This window comes from Manacus vitellinus, unplaced genomic scaffold, assembly GCF_001715985.3.
Source record: "Manacus vitellinus isolate BGI_N305 unplaced genomic scaffold, ASM171598v3 scaffold_0_pilon, whole genome shotgun sequence".
Lineage (NCBI taxonomy): Eukaryota > Metazoa > Chordata > Aves > Passeriformes > Pipridae > Manacus > Manacus vitellinus.
This window is the reverse complement of record NW_021938789.1, coordinates 53,924,963-53,947,155: the sequence shown is the minus strand read 5'-3', so window position 1 is coordinate 53,947,155 and position 22,193 is coordinate 53,924,963. Positions and strand designations below refer to the sequence as shown.

The 22,193-nt window shown below is 38.0% G+C and overlaps 1 protein-coding gene across 1 annotated transcript in view; it reads left to right on the top strand.

Moving 5' to 3' along the window:
• The window catches only part of EDNRA (endothelin receptor type A), a 32,173-nt gene extending 10,241 nt beyond the window's left edge, over nucleotides 1–21,932 (top strand). The window contains exons 3-8 of the mRNA XM_018073525.1: nucleotides 5,798–5,925; nucleotides 11,313–11,511; nucleotides 15,261–15,413; nucleotides 17,538–17,671; nucleotides 18,046–18,154; nucleotides 20,064–21,932. Coding sequence (XP_017929014.1) covers nucleotides 5,798–5,925; nucleotides 11,313–11,511; nucleotides 15,261–15,413; nucleotides 17,538–17,671; nucleotides 18,046–18,154; nucleotides 20,064–20,204 — 864 coding nt within the window. The 3' untranslated portion in view covers nucleotides 20,205–21,932. The remainder of the gene's footprint in view (nucleotides 1–5,797; nucleotides 5,926–11,312; nucleotides 11,512–15,260; nucleotides 15,414–17,537; nucleotides 17,672–18,045; nucleotides 18,155–20,063) is intronic.
• Nucleotides 21,933–22,193: the final 261 nt, after the last annotated feature.

Genomic DNA, 22,193 nt, shown 5'->3' with positions numbered 1-22,193 from the left:
CAGAGCAGAAGACTCAATACACCCTTATTCCTACACTAAACAGTCTTACAGAGCAGGGATAGGAGAGAAACTTCAGCCAGAATCATCAGCTTTTGTCATTTAATGCAGACAGCTCAGTGGTACAGACCTTCAACACTCCTGTGTTCAGTCAGATTTCAGCTGGATTCACCCAAAACACCAGCTACCATGTTTGGCCCATGCCTTAAGCAGACAAGGGCATATACAACTGTAGAACACAATTTCAGACAGAGCTTTATCAAGCCAGCTCAATGATTCCTAGAGGAAATTAGCCTTTAAAAAAACAATAGGAAAACAAAAACCAACAACAAAAGCCAAATGTGCTGATTTAAAAAAAAACAGAGGAATTTCTCTTGTCTTTCATTCCAGACCATGTGGCAAGGAAAGAAAATCACCACAGCCTACACTGGTTTTCAGCATCCCCGGTTAGGAGGTGCTGGTCAGTTATACAACTAGATTTTATCTATACAGACAGAAATCTGCTGGTTTGGTCCCTTTTCCCATTACTGCACAAGTGTTTAACTTAAGTCACAGAATAAAGAAGTTATTTCTGTTTGTTCTGCTGAAGACAGAGCAGAAATTGACTCCCAGGGTTGTCAGATACTGTTCCCTCAGTATCTCTGAACATTTAAATGCCACAAAACTCAGGAGAGTATCCTGCGTGTGGGTGGCATGAGAGGCAAACACTACCTGTGAGGAACGTGCTTCACTTTCTGGGAAGGTGATCTTGTGTGTCAGCACAATGGTCCCAAGTGGATATAGGAAGAGAAAGTCTCTAGAGCACTAAGATGAGACGAGAGCAGAAAAGGGCAGGTATGAAACCTTTGCTTCCATCCTCAATACCATGGGGCAAAGAGCAAGGACCTCCTGACCTGTACTCGTTGAACCAAAGCAGTTTGATAGAGCAGCTCAGAGCTGGTTCATATCTAGCACCTAAACCAGTCCATCTATTTTGGGCTGAGCCCCAGGGTCACCATCTGCCTGTAAACACACAGGATCAGCCTAGTACTAGATAAACACTGTGGATGCACATCAGCATATTCTGGTGAATACTCATTCAACAACATTCTCTCTTTTAGACCATCTATAAATTGCTGGGGATGCACAGTGGGACTTCATGTTTTGTACATCAGCTACCACGCTGATGGGGGTTAGAAAATAGCAGCAGCAGTAGAATAAAATCCACTGAGTGACATTTAAAAATCATTGCAAAGGAATGTTCTCAGTGCTGCTGTCTTGTTTGTTACAAGCTGCAGTGTCAGGGCAGAGAGGCCTTATAAAGCAGCAGAGAAGGGGGGATGCTCAAGGAAGCTGTGGCTGTCTGGTCACTTTGCTGAGCTTTTTAAGACCAGCAGTAGAATCTTGAAATCTCATTTTCCAATTTCAGTGGAAAAATACATGTTGACTATGCTCTTTTCTCAGGAATTGCACCACAGTATGAAATACTTCTAAGTGGCAAACTGCACAAGGGAAAAAGTGCATTTCCTTTGCTGCATGTCTTGTTTTGAAACCTCAGAGATTTTGTAACTCTGGGTTTGCAAAAGCACAATCCATTTGACCAGCTCGTGAAGAACTGGGATACAAGTTGGGATAATCAGTCTGATTTCTCCTATCCCAGTGCCTTGAGAGAAAATGTAATTTGCTAACGTTTTAGAATCATTTTGTTTGAATATTAAAATATGCAAAAGCACTTGAAGAGCAGAGCCTGTAGTTCCAGTTCTTATATTGTACCTAAGTAAATCAGGACTAGTTCAATTAAATTCCTGGGCCCATTTTTTAATTCAAAATACATGTGTTACTTCCCTCTGAAGTTTCTACACCATGTCAGGGCAGAGTAGAGGGCACTTGACTTGTTTTGATGTAAAAATTAGTAAAACCAAAGACAGGATCAGATTTGCTGACTAAAAATATCTACAGAAGAAAAAAACCTGGCACCTGATCCAAGAGGAAGTAATGAATGCATAGCTAATGTGGAGTGATAATGGAGCACACCCACAGAAACGATTGCAAAGTGAATCTTATGAAAAAACGTAATTCTGATCCCAGGGATTTTGATTAAAATCAACTTGAAAAGAATGTCTAATGATTTGGTACTGATATTACTTCAATTAGTGGAAAGTGTAAGAAACAAAAAGAATGAAACACTTTTAATCTCAAAAAAGGAGAGCTTCCTGGGGTGTGGGGAAGAAGAGTACATGCTGGAACCATGATAAGGCTTCCCTGCCATGAGTAATGAGTTAATGAACCTTTTTCAAGTGCAACACTTTTCTTTTTGAAGCTAATGTTTGCCTTGTAGGAACAGAGTTTCACAGTCACTACAAAGTGCTTGTTCATTTCCATTGCTGGGCATATGCTACAGCCACAGTCAGTGCACCGAAATGAATAGGTGCACCAAAATGAATAGGCAACCTTTCAGTTGCCTTTTTAAAGTGTGATCTATAATGATAAATGACTTTTGGGGCTCTGCTCAGCACAGGGGATTGACAGATTACCATTTGTTCTGATCATCCCTTCTTTCTCCAACATTTTTTTCTGCAGCTCTACATAAACTAAAGCTCCATACACGAGTTCTAGGCAAAAGGCGAAAATATACCCTGCAAACATTTGTTATACTATTGCAAATGTATCTAGAAAATAATTTTTCTGGTGCTTTCACTGTATTTCATTCAGTCTATAATTAAAGCATCCAGTCTATAAATACAGATAAAATCAGAGGAACTAATCAAGAGCTTGTAGACATCAACTTATCACCTTTGTCACTGAAGGTACTAACTACAGTTAAATCACCAATCCTAGTGATCCATTTCCTAACCTTCTGGCAAAAGGGGGATTTGCTTTCATCAAATATGACTGTCCTAAACTGGGAAACCACTGCAAAGGTGCTTGCAGTTTCTCTGCTGTGGTCTTGATGGTAAATAAGATATTCAGCTCTCCTTGAAGGAGGTGAGAGTTCTCAATATGCCAGAGAATACAAACCAACACAGAGTAACAGAACAAGAGCAAATGGAACCACAGGGGTAGGATATTCTAACACTCAAGAAACTGGAAGTAGATAAATGGGGATTGATCCTATAGCTTATATTGAGAGATCTCATTTTACTATTCAGTTGAAGAGAAAAAATAATCCAGATAACAGATAACATCTTTCCTGTTCAACAAGCAGTAGCACACATAGGTTTGCTTCACAGTATCAGCACCTCGTTGGCTGAAAGCTGTGAATTGCTAAAATCTGTCTCGAAATACAAGTAATCAAATGTATTAATATGGTCCTAGAGAGACATGGGCAATGTGTAGTACATAGCTTCTTCCAGCATTTTTTGAGGTATCATCTGGGGAAAAAACACAAGTAATTCAGCATTGTGAAGAACAGCTATAAAACAGAAGGGATGTGAAAAAGCCAAGGCAGGACTATGAGAAGAAGATGAATTCCCACAAATCTGGCATTCTATGATAAACACCCTGTACTCTACAGCAAAGTGCTAAACTTTGGAAAACTCGTGCTATGAGCAAACAGAAAGGTAACTCCTACCTTAACTGAGACAAAGACAGTTGTGAATTTGAACTTCCCATAGTTAATATTTATATTACTAAAGGTACTGATTATTACTATGTTTCAATTTAACATTAATTTAAATAGATAAAACGTTTACTTTGCATTCTGTAATCCCAAGCTACAACCATAATTTGCTTTTCTAATTCTGCAGACAGAATCCACCCACTCTTACTAAATGAGTGTGTTCCAGAGCCTAAGCTTCTACTGAAAAAAATTTTCTAGTCCTTGTGGTTGCAAAGCTAACTCTCAAAACATGAACTGCCTGTAAGCAGAGAAGTCTGCCCAAGATAAAGAGGGCCTGGCAGAACAGGTCTGCAAAAAAGTAAACTCTAGAAATAACAATTTTGATTTAATCATATTCCACATTTTTTGGTTTCAACTGTAAAAATATTAAAAACATGATTCACAGGCTGTGTTTATAATTGAAAAAACACAACTGATTTTTGCATGCATCAGTCCTCCAGCACTTTTGTGCAGATGAAAGTATGGTTCCTTGTTCTCTCCTTTCCATGTTGCACTCTTGCCCAGGGGCAGCAAGACTATGCCACATTGCACAAACTGTATTTATTGGAATGGTTGTTGTGCCATCAGTTTACCTCCATCTGATTCACTTGAAAATAAAACTGTTGTGAAGCTTAAATCAATTTTAGTTCCACAAACAGTCTCAAGTCTGGATTCAACAGTCTTCAACAATTCAGCAAAATCAGGTTTTAAAAGCTTTGGATAAGCTTGGGTTTTGCTTATAATTGTTATTCCTTAGCAGACCATTTGCTGTCTTTCTCTGAAGCAAATAAAAATATCTTCAAATTTGACAGTACCATCAAAATATTCTGTGTTCTAGCCTTCATTCAGTAAGGTTTAATGTAAATTCAATGACTGCATGATATAAATAGTCAGTCATCCAGCAAGTCAATTATTATTTATTACTGCCTTTAAAAATGTGCCCCCTGGCTATATAGGGGATACAGCATTCACTAGGATGTTGATGAAAAGTTGAGGTGTCCAACTTTGATGTTGTCAAAGTGATGTATCTGGCTCAAACATTTAATATTTTCATTTCAAATCTTATGCTTTCTATTCACAACCATTTTAATAGAAGTTGGTAGGAGCGTAAGAACTGCTGTGCCATATAACACAAGGAATTCATCTGACCTCTTATCCTGTATCTTACTCCTGAGAAAGGCTCAGACTTAGGGAAGATGAAAAAAATGGTAGTGCAAGACTGAGAAGGTTTAGTGCCTTTGTTTTTCAAAAGAACTATTCACAGTGGCTGAAACATCCCTTACATGAGTGGAAATAGCTAAATTAGGGGTCAGTACTTTGTATGGACTCAATAGTTTTTCATTTATTACACTTACTTACATTGATTGTAATCTGCCAATTTACTGTCAGCACCAGTAAAGGGAGATCTTCTGTGACTCTGCAGCCAGTTGCAGATTTGACCATCCTGAATAATTTTTTATCCTGTATTTTGCACGTGTACGTGCTATCAAAGCTTTGTTCAAAGGCATGATCAAAGTTTTAATGGTTATAACTAGAAATACTACTATTTATATACTAATTCTTCACAACTATGCACATGAATCACTGTACTCATATTTGTTATGAAAATGCTTCCTTAGAAATAGTAATCTAAATCCCAGCCACTCACTCACATCTTTCCAATGGATGCCTTTCTGTTGCCTTGAAGTACAGCCCACACGTAGGCATGATGCTAGTCCTCCAAAACACAATATGGAACAAATTATGTCTGCACAATATTTTCTTCACACATTTAAGAATCTGGCAGTGAACAGTCATGAGCTACACAGTGGTACATTTACAATGAAAAGAATCTGCTTGCGTGCAGCACCAGAGTTTGTCTCTGAGGTATTTCCTTATGAACACCGAGTTATGTTTTCACTGCTTGGATCTGGGACACTGGAATTGCAACCATGTATGACAGGGTTGAGCTGGATTTTCATCATTCAGTACTGGTGGATGATGCACAATAATAAAAAAAAAACCTTTTAACAATGCAAGGTCAACACTGAAGTTTAAAGTTTCACCCTCTGTGCTTCTGTAGTAGCAGTCACTTCCCAGATTCACTGGGTGCTAAGGATAGGCTTAAGGTATGGAGAATTCAAGGTTGCAATGGCTGTGTCTAAGATAAGAAATAACTACAAATGTGACATACTTGCTAGGTTACTGTTTAAATATTCTGATTATTTCATATCTTCTCTTTAGCTTCTTGCTCAGAAGTGGCCTTTTGGAGACACGGATTTTGGACAGTTTCTTTGCAAATTCCTTCCCTTTATCCAGAAGGCATCAGTGGGAATCACAGTCCTTAACCTCTGTGCCCTTAGTGTGGACAGGTACAGTATATTTGAATCATTTGATACTGTTCTTGCCCTTGCAGTTTTCCTAAAACTGGGAGCACTCGGTATGGTCTTCTCAGCAGGCAGATTACAGTATAGATGCAATTTAGATTCTGGGTTTTGATATCCTCGCTATAACAAAGCACCACATCTGTGGCTCAAACTATAATATTAAGTCATTGGACTAATGAACTTTACATGTTTTTTTAAAGGTATTTAAAAGCTCTAGTAAAGCATTATTTCAACTTCCTTTACCAGACAAAAATTTATTGGGATTTGACTGAGTATTCAGACTTCTTTCCTTCATATGAACTCATGTTTGTTTTGTATTGGAATAAGATCATAATCTTTAGTCTTAAAAATTATTTTTTCAACTCCCTGCCTGTAGACCACAATTACAGGGTTTATTTTGATAACTTTTATAACTAATCGTGTTGTACTTAAAAGCATGTTGGAAACTTGCTTTGATAGATTGACATTGATAGTTTGAAAATTAATGCCTCTGCTATTTTTTCTTCATACATATAATGCAATAGCAGATGAATACTTGAGTTCTGTAAAAGCTACTTTTATTGGTCTTGAGTTTACTTGATCAAGTTCTACTCCAAAATATCAGTAACTCTGATACAGAAAATACTGTAAAAAAAATGCACTATGTATATTAGTACCGTGATGCAAAGTTAAAGAAACTTTAAGATTAATTTTGGTTAATTTTAAAGGTAATGTACAAGGTTTGCAATGGATGAGTCACTGACTAGTATCCACACCTGAAATACAATTCCTTACTGTATTAGTACCTCATTAGCCAAAGCCAGAAACAAAAAAAGTAACACAGGCAACTGTTATATTTCCCCTTTTGAGTCTGCAAACTATAAAAAGAATTCTATTTTTCAAACAATATCTGCCCACCATAAAATAAAATCCCATGGACTACTCTAAGGAATAAATCATAGGTCAAGCACATGAAAGAGACTTTGTTAGATAAATTCTGACAACTGCAGTTTTTTCAGCAGATGAAGTTCTACTTGTATATACATATTCATAAATTAGAAGTAACTCAGCTGATGCTACCTCTTTGTGTATGAATATATATACTTTTACAAGAAGTGATTTGCTAATCCTCACAACAAGCAAATGTTGTTTCCATTTGATTATAAAGTCTTGTGTGGGATTAGATTTAAACTATTTAATTTCCTCCCCCAGCTTACATGCTTTGCCAAGGACATATTCTTTATCATCTGGTACTACTCTAGTAAATGCTTGCAGAGGATGTGTTAGAAAACAGCCGGATTCTGAGACTGGCTAGCATGAATTGAATATAAGTTAAATCACCATGAAATCTGAGAGCACCTTCAACAAGTCAGACTGGGCACTGGAAGTGGCATAGTCACATCAGTACAAAATTCCACATTAGCAAATAGTTGCTTTTTAGAATGGAAAATGAGTAAATAATGGGAATGAAATAAAATTTCCATTAAATGGAAAATGAGTGTGCTGTCACAGCTGGACTGTATTTGATCTATAGGCAACTTAATGTTTGCTTAAAAAAGCTCCTGAAAATATATAATTATTTTGGGTGTCTATATGTGGAATTGCATTCTACCATGTAGAAAAAGATGGAGTCAATTGGTATAATGAATTCAGAGCTCCATAGCTTTGATAATTGTTGACTGTCTGTCCCTCTTGCAGACTACAACCTTAATTCAGATCAGGATTATTTTTTTCCTACAAGGACAGTTCTCTGCTTTAACTACATCCTATTTGGAGATTCCACTTATTACTACTGCCCTTCAAACAAAGTGACCTGGCCTGACAGGGTATGAAGGTTTAACTGTGCATGCCCAAGAGGAATGATGTCCACTCACACGTGGAGAGGTTTTTAAGAGGCTGTTTTTTAAAAACCAGCCATTCACCCTTCAGAGGAAGCTCCCATTTGCTTCAGATGCCTCTCAGGCGTTTTTAAACTCTAGATCATGCTGGTGACAACAGTGTGACTGTCTTTCTAAACAGTGCCTGACTGTGACTAAAACTAAAGATATGTTCCTTCTTGAGCTTTTACTCTTGCCTATGTCCTGAGCATAATAGTTTTGATGAAGAAATTAGTTTAAGAAGAGTGAAGATATGAATCTCATTTAATGTGTAAACACCCTCTTCTTGCCTCCTCTGCATGGCAAATTGCATAGAACAGTAATCCCAGGGTAGATACTTTCATCTGGACCAACTTCCAGCAAGTGTATGAGATAAGTGAAGATTTTACCACCAAAACAAAACTATGAGAGTTTTATTGAATTAAGAGCTTTGCAATGAACACACTACTGCTTATCTTTAAAATGAAGAACAGCTGTGATCCCTAATAATGAAGTGGAACAGTTTGGTACCATCAAGACTAGTGCCATTTAGGAACATTTCTGACACTAATCTTGGCAGTGACTGCTTCTTAGATCCTTTATCTAGTCTCTGATCTTCCCTGCGTGGCTTTTCACTCTTACTGCCTGATGACACTTGCAGAACAGAAACATGTTATACTAGTGGGCGCTTTGAACACCTAATTTTCTAAGGTAGTTAAAAGGAACAGGAAAGCAAAAGCACCTACTGATGTTCTCAGCTCCAGACAAGATGTCCTTCTGAAAGAAATGCTTTAAGGAAATTACAGCTAATTATATTTAATTGCTTATATGTATACTTATGATGTAATGATCCCTTGTTGTTAAACACTGTGCATCTCTAAATAGCAGGAGGGACTGTAGAGTCCTTGAAAACCAAGTTGGAATAAGCAGCTAAGAACAGAGGAAGAGGGAGAAGAAGAAAACAGAGGGGAGAGAGTAGTTGAAGGACACAATATACTAAAGTTGACAGCACATGCATGAGCAATAGAAAATGAAAAGGGGAGAAAAAAGAGGAGCCACAACATTAAACAGAGAAAAGGAAGTGACCTGGGGAAAATGTGAGTATTTTAGATAAGGTTGGAGAAAAGAGGGAAATAAACAGAAAGAAAAGAAAAGTTACACAAATCACACACAGATTTTAGATCGAGGAACTAAATGTAATGCATTATGCGTGTATTTTCTGCCAGTTCCCTGGAAGACATCCTGTATTTTCCAAGTATGAGGGGAAATAAACCCTGCAGTATTTTCTCACTCCTAATTACAGGAGGTTTGTGGCTAGACAAAGATCCTATATATTACATAACTCACAGAACACCCACTTGAAAAGTTGTACTACCACTATTTTTCAAATTACTCCTACAGCGGAGAGTAAAGAGACCAAGTAATTGTAGGTTAATATGCATTCAGCAGATTATGATCTAATTATTGAGCTTCTTACGTTTTAGCTGAAACCATTCATAAAACTATTCAGCTAATAATTCCTTATCTGATAGTTATTTGAATCGTGAACTGAAAAAAAAAGTCTAATAAAATACATATGGCACCCAGATCCTTACTGCTGTGCATACCGATCTTCTCCTGTGCAAAACTCAAAAAGACGCAACTCAAAAAGAACAGGTACAAAACTGCAAGAAAGAAAATTACTGGATTCACCATTTGCAACCTATTTGTTGTCACTTACATAGTTACACCAGTGGCACAACACAAACTTTACATTTGCTGCTTGAAAAATGTATACGGTGTCCAGGTCCCTGCTTGCCAAGAGCATCAGTCAGTCAAGGAAGGGACAGTACCTTGTGCAGCTGGTGGGGCCAGTCATAATACTGCCAGTCTGTAGAAAGTAAACTTCAAACTGATTGTTAAATGTCCAAAGTTCACAAATATTTGAGCATTTGTGTAAAAGGTTAAGTTTCTCTGAATATTCCGTTTAGTCATCAAAGCCAAAATTTTGTATTCGGCAAAATGAAACAGGATAGGATGACAAATTACTTAAAATTAAATCTGGATTTTAATATGAATATTTATGAGAAGATATGATACTGGATATTAATTTCTTAATTCTCCCAGTATAGTTTTATTTGTTCAGATGGTCTCAAAATTCTAATCTCAGAGACCTCCTTTCCATGTGTGAACCACTGCCTTCCTTCTTTTTCATATTCTTTGAAGATAAGGATGCCTTTAGAAAATGTTTTTATTTTTAATCTGCAAGTCCAAATTATAGTTTGCTATAGCACGTTCAGAGTATTTATACATACATTTCTGTAGTGAGAGCCTCTCCATAGTACACACTTGTGCCTGTGCTGCACGTGGTGTTGCTATAGATATCAAAGCAAAGGTTTCTACTCTGTTTACTGCAGAAATGATGGCACACCAGGCTCTGACACCTTCCAGTGATGTTCTGTAACAGTGCTTTCTGAAGGTTTTGTGAGGGGCTTACAGCCTGGACAGACTTGCCTTCATCCCTTCTTCCTTCCTCCAACACCAAGGCTACAGGGGATTCAATTCACAAGTTTTCCATCCAGCTGATAAGCATCCTTCCAAACCAAAAAAAGGGTGTGATACAAGAAATGAGAAGAAATGCTTTGTGTGTGAATCCCATATTAGTGTGTTAGTTAAAGAAAGAGTGAGGAAGCCTTTTAATAGCTAAATTTTACTGATCTCTGTAGCCTAGGTCCTACAGCCCTTAACTAATATTTTTTCCATTGGAAGATCTTCATTCCTTCCGTCTCAGAAATTCAAAATCCAATACTTCCCAGTACACTCAAAGCATCCTAATCCAGAGTTCTTAACTACTCCTTTACTTAAACCTTTATTATCTCCAATCCTTCAAACCCATGCCAAAATTCTGTACTCTGCCCTATTACCTCTCTACCATCCCACCCTAATCCTTCCACAACCTAATCCTCCAACCTAAAGCCTTCTAATTTCCCCTTCTTTCCTTGCCTTGCCAAAGCTCACACACATCTTTGCATTTCAGAGCCACATACTTACAAGCTGAATCCTCCTGGTCTCTTGAGGGCATCTCTTTCCCCACGCCTTTCACCTTCTTGTGCCTGCTGGTGCCCTTTCATACTCCACACTGCTGTCATCACTAAAATCACCACCCCATTTGCCTTTCTCTGAAAACTTTAATCTTGGCTCACATCTTGGGAAGTTGTTAAGAATAGAGGTGGCATCTGCACATATCCAAAAGTATCTAGCAGGATTCAAGGGGGCAGAAAATGAGGGCATGCCTGAGGAAGAAAATAATACTTGCAGGACAGTTAAATGACACAGGTCCTTACAATTTCTAATCTACTTCAGTGACTTCTTATTCTGACATTTTTTTAAAGCAGCTGAACAACCTTTCTTAACTATTTTTCTCCTCAACTAAAGAAGACTATTTTACCAGTGGATGCCATGATATATCCGTGTAGCACTGTAATTCCAAACAGGAAGGTGCTATTACTTTAGGGAAGTAAAATAAGCAGTTTAGAAACTAATGCCTGTCTCTTCCAGGTACAGAGCAGTTGCCTCCTGGAGCCGTGTTCAGGGAATTGGAATCCCTATGATCACTGCTATTGAAATTTTCTCCATTTGGCTTCTGTCCTTCATACTGGCTATCCCAGAAGCAATTGGTTTTGCTGTGGTACCTTTCAGATACAAGGATGAAAGTTATGTTACCTGCATGCTCAAGCCTACAAATAATTTTATGTTGGTAAGTAACATCCTTTCTTCTCTTTCTGCAATCCACAGTATATATAGGTCAGACAATTAAGATATTGGATTATAATAGGTTTTATTAATGCATAAAAGTGCAAAATGTATTCTAATGTGTATTGGTGCAAAGAGGATCCTATGTTTACAGCGACTTGTCTCTACTTTTAGCCAGAGAGACTAACTGGGACTTTACAACATTTTCATTTCTTCACTACCAAGGATTCTTAATACAGACATTTGCAATTAAGGCCTGCTTAAAGTACAGTCAGGGGATGTATCAGGGTAGCCAGAGCCTTGGAAGGTTTTGAGTTTCCAGGTACAACACCTTGGAGCTTGTAACTGTCAAAACACATGTTTTACCATGATTAGTCATCATCTTACAGGCAGTAGCCAGATCTTTTGGCACGTAATGAAAATGGTGGGGCCATGCTGTACACACTAACAGAGTCAAATAAAACATAATCCTTTCCTTTACAAGGAATCATGACTACAAAGCTGACAGACCCACATCTCCAGCTTGGGTAGCTTGTGCACTGTCAGCTGTCATCTACATACAGCATCTTGAGAGCAAGAGAAGTGCCTGAGACACACCAGGATGCTTTGGCATGTTTCATAGCCCTCATCCTCTAGACTCCTGCAGCTTAACAGTTGCCAATACCCACATTAGCTTGTTCAAAGCAAGTCAGGTGAGAAGTCACTTCTAGAATTAGTAGATTACTGCATAGGGGGATAGTGATTTTCTACCTTACACTAAAAAAAATCTTAATATTTTCTTTGGGAACCCACAGAAAAGCCAGGCACCATTCACCCAGTAATGAAAAAAAACAAAAGGAGTAATATTCTGATTTGTTGCAGAGAAGGCAGATAGCACCAGGTCTCAAGTCCTGAGACAAACTGTATTTTTTTCTAGACTAGATTTTTTCATGATAGAGTGCAAGTTTCTCTTTTTTGAACGTCTGGCACTTCTCCTTTTAGTGAACAGAACACGGCTTGGCCTAGAATTGAGAAGGATAGGGCAAAATAGAGCTAGGCATTTTGGAAGATAAAAAGTGTGGATGGTTAGTGTTTTTCAGAGGAACATCCCCCACTTTGGTAGGGTTATACAGACTGCAGGAATGGCAGAAAGAACAAGAGACAATTGCAAGAGAAGACAAAAGGAATTCCCTAATGGAAATAATTAATGCAGGTGAAGATGGAGTGGAATTGCCCAGGAATTACTATATCTTTGTTTCTAAACTCCACAGACTATATGACTGTATATAGTGTAGTTATTAGACTCTGATTTATGAAATGCTCACTGCAGCAAATTTCCATTTTTGTAATGGCTGTTTTTCTCCACAAATGCACCTGGATTAAATGGTTTAATCTTCATTTCCACTCTGCCTAAGAAAAAGAACAGTTTTCTCTTCCCTTTCCTCAAAAGCACTATAGTTCAGGTCTTCCACAGGCATGCTAACTTAATGGCCTGAATGTTGGAAGTTGAATACTGTGGTATGTTTTATTAGTAGGAATTAATATCTTTTACTTGCCCAGTATAATTCAAAAGTGCCAAATCTCCCCACACCAGTTTGATTTTCAAGGAAACAAACCAGCAGTTATGCCCAAGCTGAGAGTAAATGTTGGATGTGTCAGTCAAAATGGAGAGCTTTGTGTTTCAAGGTTTTGCAAACAAGTACAAACATGAGATTAAAATGGGAATACCATTTTAACCTTAACTATAGTATTTACTACCACAAACACCACAACAAACAGTTACTAAACTTTGGGAAGGATTTATTATTAACTTTTGTTTTTAATAGGAGTTTTATTTCTGCTTAAAACTATCCTTGAAAGACTCAAAAGATTCATGCTAGACCATGATTCCCAAGAGGCTGAGTGCACTAGGAAACTTGTTTAAAATGCACATTTCCTGTAGAAAACCAGTTCCATGTGGGCTTTCAAGACAAACAAAAGAATGTCTACTTCTCTTAAATCAACCCATTTTTGTGCTTTGATGTAAGCTTTGTGAAACTCAGATTCCACAATTAATCATTTACAGACATTTTTGAGTAGGTTTTATAACTTCCCAAAGCCAGGTCCTCACCCAGAATTGATGGTCAGGGTTGTGACACAGACCTCAGTGTGTGTTTTCCTGACAGACAGGCAATGCCCATGCAGCCTGGCAGACTGATGGGAGAGGAAGTTTTCCTTGTAAACATGGCATGGATTCATGCAGTACACATTTTGTGCTGCCCAGCCAATACGATTCTAGTCTGAGTCGGAAGAATTTGCCACGGCAAATATAATTGTCTCCATGTATTTGTAATCCCTTTCTCTGCAGAAGGAGCAGCAATTACATTTGCCCTCAGTACAAACTCTTCAAATACAAGGCATATTGTTTTCCAGTTTTCTGCTGGCAGAAGATCCATTCCCAGTAGGGGAAATTCTGCCCCCAAGGAAAGTGCAACTATGCAGCAGACTGTAGCTCCTCCTCAGGGAGGAGGCTAATGAGGAGGAGGAAACAAGTTAATCAACTCGAGGCAGTGTCCCAAAGTGAGGTGGGATTGTGGCCTAGACACCAGCAGCATAATCTAAATTAGCAAATTTTGTATGCAGCTGTGTTGGGGCAGAGGGAGAAAAATCAAAAGCATTCCCTATTTCTGAGTAAATCAACTTTCTAGTATAACTAAAGTGGATTTTAAAATTAACACATACTGTTGTATGAATCACATTGATTTTTTTTTCATCTTTCAAAGTTTAATACTGTTTGGTTTTAACTGCAAACAAGATGTCAAAAGTTTGGCTTTTTCAAACAGCATTCATAAAATCCTCAGTCATAAGCATTTTGACATTTGGTGTGGGAACTGAGATGTTACCAGAGCACATCCGCTCGGAATAAACAAGATAGGGGAAAGAGTATGACACATCCCTTTTACACTAATAACACAGACAGGAAGTGTTTAAAATGCCATATTTTAGTGCAAACTTTTGGCTGAGCACAAAAGTTAAAAACCAAGATACGATATTTTCGAAAGTCTACAGAAAACAGTAATTTCATGTTTGGTCAAATGGAGTATTTCCCACAACATGTAAACGTATTAAGTTACAGCACTGCTGATGTCACAGCTAATACTTAAAATTACACAGCAAAGTACTGCTATTCTGTCAAGTACCACTCTATCAGATGGTATGAATGGCAGGCAAAGGGTTAAAAGTAACTGTACCACCAGAAGCCACCCCAAGCTTTGCAAATATCAGACAAGCACTTATGAAGTGGCTCCTATCTGCCCAGTACATAAGCAAACCCACTGCCAACCTTTTCACTGATAACAAAAGGTGATTAAACTTACAAGACATTTCGGATTTTCCTTTTTTGGAATCAGGACAGAAGCTGTGGAGGTAAATGGCATTTCCTGAGACAGGCTTTTAGTAAGGTTTGTTATCTCAAACTGACACTGTCTACATTTGGGCATGTCTTTTTCATGCAACTGGATTCCAGTTTTCATGAAGGAGCGTAAATGTTCAGAAAGCACAACCAACAAAAATTAATTCCAACTACAGACAGACTGCTACAAAAGTACAAGCAGGCTATCTGTAAGTTAACATTTACAATGCCACAATCCTCATTTTGATGTTGGTCTAAACCAGATCAACAGTAAGAATAAACAGACAGATAAAAGTGCACTGTCACGCTTTCCAGGACCTTTCTGTGGTATTTTGTATCGAATCACAAGAAAATATCTTCTCTTTTCTTTACTTTATCTACAGTTTTACAAAGATGCAAAGGATTGGTGGCTGTTTGGTTTCTATTTCTGCATGCCACTGATGTGCACTGCCATCTTTTACACGTTAATGACTTGTGAAATGTTAAACAGAAGAAACAGCAACTTGAGAATTGCTCTCAGTGAACACCTTAAGCAGGTAAATATTAGAAACACCGTTGTTTGAACATACTGTTCTTCTCTCTGTGGGTTAGCCTAGAAATGTTTCAAAGCGTACTTGAATACAGCAAACTACAGAAGTGGAAAGTGAGGATGTAGGTTGTTTATGATGTTAAATATCCATTTAAACCTGGAACAAAAGACTAAATCACAGTATAAGGAGGGATTGAAGACAGTATGCTCAGAAAACTAGCCAGTTTCTTTCTTTTTGTATGTATGACAGTTGTGCTCTTTAACCTCAAATCCCTACTGGCTAAATGCTTTGAAATTTAACTACAAAGATTTGCCAAAAAAATGTTTCTTCTTATTTATAAAGATATGACTCCGTGGAACCTCCCTCCTTTTGGCAGTCTTTGATATGTAACTTTAGTTTCATATAAAAAGCAATAACCTAGTTTAGAACAGAGTGGATTTTGTTTTTCAGGGTTATTGCACTGCTGCAGTGGCACTGCTGTAGCTGCTTTGAAAAGAGCAGCGGGAGAACAGCACAAACAAACGATCACAGAACAAAGTCGCTCACAGACCCGTCAGGTCTCGCTTTGCTGTTTTTGCAGCACTGTCTGATGTTTAGTGCCTAACTCAAATTTAAAAAACAATCCACAGCTCTTTTTCCCCTGCGATAACATCAGCCCTTTAGATCCCACTTTTTCTTTCAAATGCCATATTCACAGATGTGAATCCCTAAAGCTGTCCTCTCTGCATCAGAGTGAGTTCTCTCAGAGGTTCCTCCTCTGCTGGTTCATTCCAGACCAGGGCTGACCGGAAAATCCTCCCCTTGTGCAGTTCCTCCACTTTTTCCCCTCATCAGGCCCCAGGGCCCGGAGCACAGTCTGTCCCAGGGCCACACACGAGCTACTCCACCCATTAGAACAAGAATAGTATGTATGAGGTGGGGAAATCCACCCTCCAGCTTTCCCATCTGACGTGCAGTGCCCAGTAAGCCACTCAGGCTGGGTGCTGGAGGATGACTCTATGCCACAGTTTACAAATGCTTTTTAACTATCGCCTTTTGCCCCTCTTCCTTCCTTCCTACCTTCCCTCCAGCCTTGTCCACAGTAATGTCTAGTCACAATACTTCTCATATTTTGATAAAAACTGCTTTAATAAAAAAGAGGAAACTATAATAGTTGTATTCAAAGCCTAACAAGACTGTAACCACACATACAACTTTAAGTTTTTTAATAAGTCTTGCAGTGCTTTACTGTTACATTACAGTGGCAATTTCAGAAGTAGTATCCTTATTCCTTCATATGCTTCTCTTTATTAAACCCATGCCTACCAAACACCACTGGTATGCATTGTCAAGAGTCCACTAAAACATCTGTAACTCTCTAGAGCCACATAAAATACCCATTAAATCGAAATTAGTTCCTGACTAAGTATTACGAGATTAAGCTGTAATACAGACATTTCTAAAATGCTGTTTGTAGAGGAACTATTTGCTTGAGAACATCAAGATCACACAGTAAGGATCACAAAATTAATATACTGTGTAGTAGTATCCCTTTATGTAACACTATACATATTAAATAAAAAAGAATATATCAGGAGAATTTGACATCCTGGCTTGGTATGTGGTTGAATGGAACTTTTATTGCAAGTTGATTTAGGTGCCTCGGGTTTATGGATTGCCCCACATCAAGGATTAGGTACAACTCATTTATCAAGCAGGTGTGAACTCTGCTGCCTCACGCATGAAAAGGTTTTCTTGCAGGTTATGTATCTTTTTGACAAAAGAGGGCTATCTGAGGGATTGCCAGAAAACTAATCCAGTATAAAGGAATAAGAAGTACTGGCAAAGTAATCAGGTTCAGGAAAGACCAGCAATGGATTTTCCTGGGCTAACTTCTACAATGCTCTGGCAATGACCTGTGTGCTCCAGCTGCTCCAGTGATGAGCAGGCTGCGTTGAGGACGCTCAGAATCAAGAACAGGACAAGTCCTATAAAAAAGAACTCAGAGATATCAGGTAGTCTGGAAGCTTCATTTTGGGAATCTTGCATGCTTTATCGAGATGACTCACTTTGCTGCCAACATTACTACACTACAATCACCTGCCAGAATGAATTAGGCACTCAATGTACACTGTTATCTTCTTTTTCTAGCGGCGAGAAGTTGCAAAGACAGTTTTCTGTTTAGTGGTGATTTTTGCTCTTTGCTGGTTCCCTCTCCATTTGAGCCGAATTTTGAAGAAAATGGTATACAATGAAAAAGACCCCAGCAGATGTGAACTGCTCAGGTACTTGATTTTCTGTGTCAACAGTCAATACTGAAAAAAATATAATGCTGCCTACTTGGAATTGATACGAGTGATGTCACTGTGCTTGCAACCGTGGTTTTGATTTTCAGCTGCAGCCATTTTCAGCAGTTTCAGTGGTAATGGGGTAGCATAATTTCAATAAATGTTGTCTGTCACCACTTCAATCACTTTCCTCTGGCTTCTTTGAAGTTCTGTGAGACAGATTATTATAGATGTGGCATGGTACAAGATTAGATTGAGGGAGTTAGGTAAGAGAGAATTAGTTTCTGCGACAGAAGAGACTGTAACCACAAAGAACACGGATGCTTCTGTAGCATATGAGCTGTTTAAATGTTTTGCTTTCTCTTTCCTAGTTTCTTGTTGCCCTTGGATTATATCAGCATCAACCTGGCAACCATGAACTCTTGTATAAACCCCATAGCTCTGTATTTTGTGAGCAAGAAGTTTAAAAACTGTTTCCAGGTAAGATCTTCCTGATAAGATTTCATGTCCAGTTAACTAACTGTATTAAACCACTTAGTTGTTATCTATTTCTAACAGCTGGGAGAAGAGGCATGCAAAGGAATGAAAGATTATAAATTGTCCAGTTCAGCAGCTCACATAGCACACATACCAAACTGAAAGAGGAACTATCCACTTATGTGAAACGCTAAACCAATAAATAAGTTTGACATAGTCCTCATATGCAAACATGTAAACTGAGATAGACATGCTCTTATAAATACTGCAGTGTGACTTGTTACATGGAATAGAATTTGGTTGATAACATACTTTCCACTCTCAATGACACCAAGATGCCTACATTAAACAATCCCATTAACAACTAAAATTTTCAGCCTTGAATGCCAGGTACCAAACCTGGTACCTGAGTTGACTTTGGCAATTAAATACACATTATGTCTTCTACTTGTATTTTTCCAGTTCCTACACATGCAAATATATTTTAAGGCTAAAACAATTTCTTTGTGACAATGTGCCTCTGCGAGTCCTTGTCCCCTTAGTAAAGGCAATACAGGAAGAAAAAAAATGAGAGGTAAAGAAAGGAATGAAACAGAAAAGGAAGACTAAAATAACTACCAGCAAAGAAAAACAAAAGATGACAGGACTGTACCACTAAACTTTAAGTCTGAGAATAGGCAGAACCCAAGCTACTGTAAAAAACAATGAATTTCTAGACTAGGCAATACCTGTTATTTATAACCTGCTCAGATTTACAAACTATTTTAAGGGAGTATTTTTACATGATAAATAAGAAGTCAGCTTTGCTTTTTACTGTCCCCTACTTCATTTGGGAACTGTGGAGAGGATAATAGGCCTCAACTTGTACTCAGGTGAAAGGGAGAAGTAACAGAGGGTATTATCAGGCTGCTCTTCGTGATGTTAATTCATTCTTCCCATTTGTCCTTCCAAATATAACTGCCACCCAAAAACTCTAGTTAAAGAATTTTCAGCAATTTTTTTAATCCTTCCCAGCTTCTCATTACAGCTTTCCCTTTGCCTCCTAGTATCAAGGTCATTAATTCAGTTTTGTATTCGTGTTTCTCACCCTGCCTCTGTTGCTGTTTTACATACCCGCCCATAGATAGATCGTACTTAGATCTTAAGTCTGGCTTTACCTCTCTGCAACACCCCCTTCTCGTTGAGTTCACAGAAGCCATGGATCTACTGCTGTTATTGGCATTGTTCCTCTGAGGCTCTGACTCCTTCCCCTCAAGCAGAGATTCCAACTACCCAGAATTAGGCCCTAGTTTTTGTGAAGGGATGGGAGGATAGCTGAGGAATCCTTTCTGCTCCTTTCAGAAGACACAACTGAACACAGCAACCTGTGAACAACCTGGGAGTGTGGTCCTGAATGGCCTTCTGTTCTTAATTGTGCCAAATGATACACCTCAGTATGTTCACTGTCCCTTCTCCTAAACAATTCTATCTTCTCTAAGATGTCAGAAGAGACCCAAGTCACAGGTTGGGGAATTTTCTTCTTTTCTCCTACATGCTAAGCAGCATACTGATCCCCAAGCTTGAAGGACAGTGATAAAGAGGGGGAAAAAACATCAACCCAGCCCTTAACAATATGCATTGAATTCTGTCAGTTCCCAATCTATTTACTTTAGTCTAACAAATTCCCATTTTCATACTGTGAAAGTTTTTCTTAAATAAGAGGCACAGGCTGGGCCCAATTTGCTGCATTTGTGATGTTTAAACACAAGAATTGTTTGCATCCTAGGATAAAAATTTCTCTGAATGCAGCTACCACTCTCTTCAGCTAGAATTGTCTTTTCATTTCTAAATGAAAAATATGGCTGGCTATCTGCATAGAATTGATAGATCTGTCTTAAACTTTTATTTATTTTATTTTTAAATTTATTTCCAGTCATGTCTTTGCTGTTGCTGCTCCCAATCTAAGAGCCTGGTGACTTCAGTGCCTATGAATGGAACAAGCATTCAGTGGAAAAATCAAGAATTAAACAATCACAATACAGATCGAAGCAGCCATAAAGACAGCATAAACTGAAAATTAAGGACTCTCATACCATTTTGGAATGAAACAGGAAAAAAAAAGTCACTATGAAGCTGTTGCAACAGGAAGCCCAGTGACTGTTCCATAATAATTCAGACATGTGCACCATTGTACCTAATTCTAGAGGTGACTGAGTAGATGGACTGACTATAACTGTGATGTTCTGGGAACTGAGATCCACTGGATGATGAATTTGCCTTTGGAAATGATTTTGATGTGATTATGACACCAAAAAAACTGGCTTGAACTGCACAGGTGGTTTGCTCTTCTGAACCAGGCAGGAACTGTCCAGTGTCTGTGACTGGTAGAATACAATCATTTCACCTGATTGTCACCTAGAATTAATCACTCTGGAATTTTTCAGAAGATATCAAAATGGAATCTATCTGTGACTATATTTTCTCTCTGCCCATTTGTCTTTTAACTTTTATTTGTGTGGTGGATATATTCCATGCACCAGTATGGAAAAAACCCCAGTATGTTTTGCATGTTGTTGTTGTTGCTGTTTTTCAGGTGTATGTCGTAAAATGTTTTAGTCCACACCAGCATTTTATTTACTTATGTTACAATGGGTCAGGACATTACCTGGGCAGTTCACATTTGTAGCACTTCAGTATTCAAATATAGGAAGATACCATTTAAATAGCATCAACATTTGGCACTTAAGCACAGATTAATACCAAAAAAAGGTATTAATAATACAGTACTATACTGTGTTATTTATTCTAATGCTCTGTACAAAATAAACATAATCTGTATCAGCAAAAAGAATGAAAGATGCTCACAGAGGGGCACCTTACAATGTGTTTTTAATTAACCTACCATGTTAATTCTTAAACTATATGAACCTTTTAATCTATTTAGACTATAGCTGTGTTAAATCTAAGTTCAAATGAGGGTCAGTGGAACAGAGTGAAGCATTATTAAAGCTGTCCAAAGAGTTCTGAGAATACAGTTATTATCAGAGCAACTATGCACAACACCACTTACATATTGTGAACATGAGGTTATAGTCTTAGTGAATGTAGAACTGTGGAAGTCCAGAACAGTTGGACATGCAGAAGGATACTTTGTGCCTTATTGCTTACAGAGTTCTTTGTCTACACAATGTTCAAAGATTTTAAGGGGGTTTAGTAGGTTATCAGCATTGTTAACCATACAAATGCTATTAATAATATATAGAAACTATTGCTTGCATACACTTAAACTGATGATTTCCTTAGTACTTCCATCCATTAAGACTATATGGCAAGAGATTCCTTGTTTGGCTATAAAAATTTTTAATAGGTAGCCTTTCACTAAAAAGTGGAATCAAATAGCATGATGTCATATATAATATGCCTCATGCACAAATCTGCTAGGCAATTTACAGCATCCTTTGTGCTAGGCTAAGAAGCAGTAATCAAAATTCCACAAATTCTTAAACATCCGTTTCATTTCAAGGGAAAGATATAATCCTGCATATTTTTATTTAAGAGGTCAAAATGCTAGCACCTACAGTGGCTTCTGCTGCACGAGTTCCCCCAATGTTTACATTCACACAAATTTTCAAAGTGTATTTTAAAAAAGGTTCTTTAAATTGGTTTATGTATTTTTGTGTGCTTTTGTCTCTGTGACATATATGCGTGTATAAATACATATAAATCTATGTTCATATGTTATAAACCTAAATACAGTTTTCTGACAGTGCTCTGTGGTAGTGCCTAAGAGCATGGTATGGAATGAAACTTGGCTGAATTTTACTCAAAACACTTCATCCTCAAACTGTATCAAAAAATCATAGTAAATGAGTAAAAAAGATTGAGTTACTGAGTGTCTTTACACCCTGAAACCTTCCCTGCTTCTTTGACAGAGCATATTGAGGAGATGATAAAAGCTAAATAGAAAACAGACACGAGGAATGGATTTAAGTTGCAAATTGCCCCTTCTTTATTTCAAAGCAGGAAGAAGTTTTGTGCCCATTCCCCTTTTCTGCTATCTATC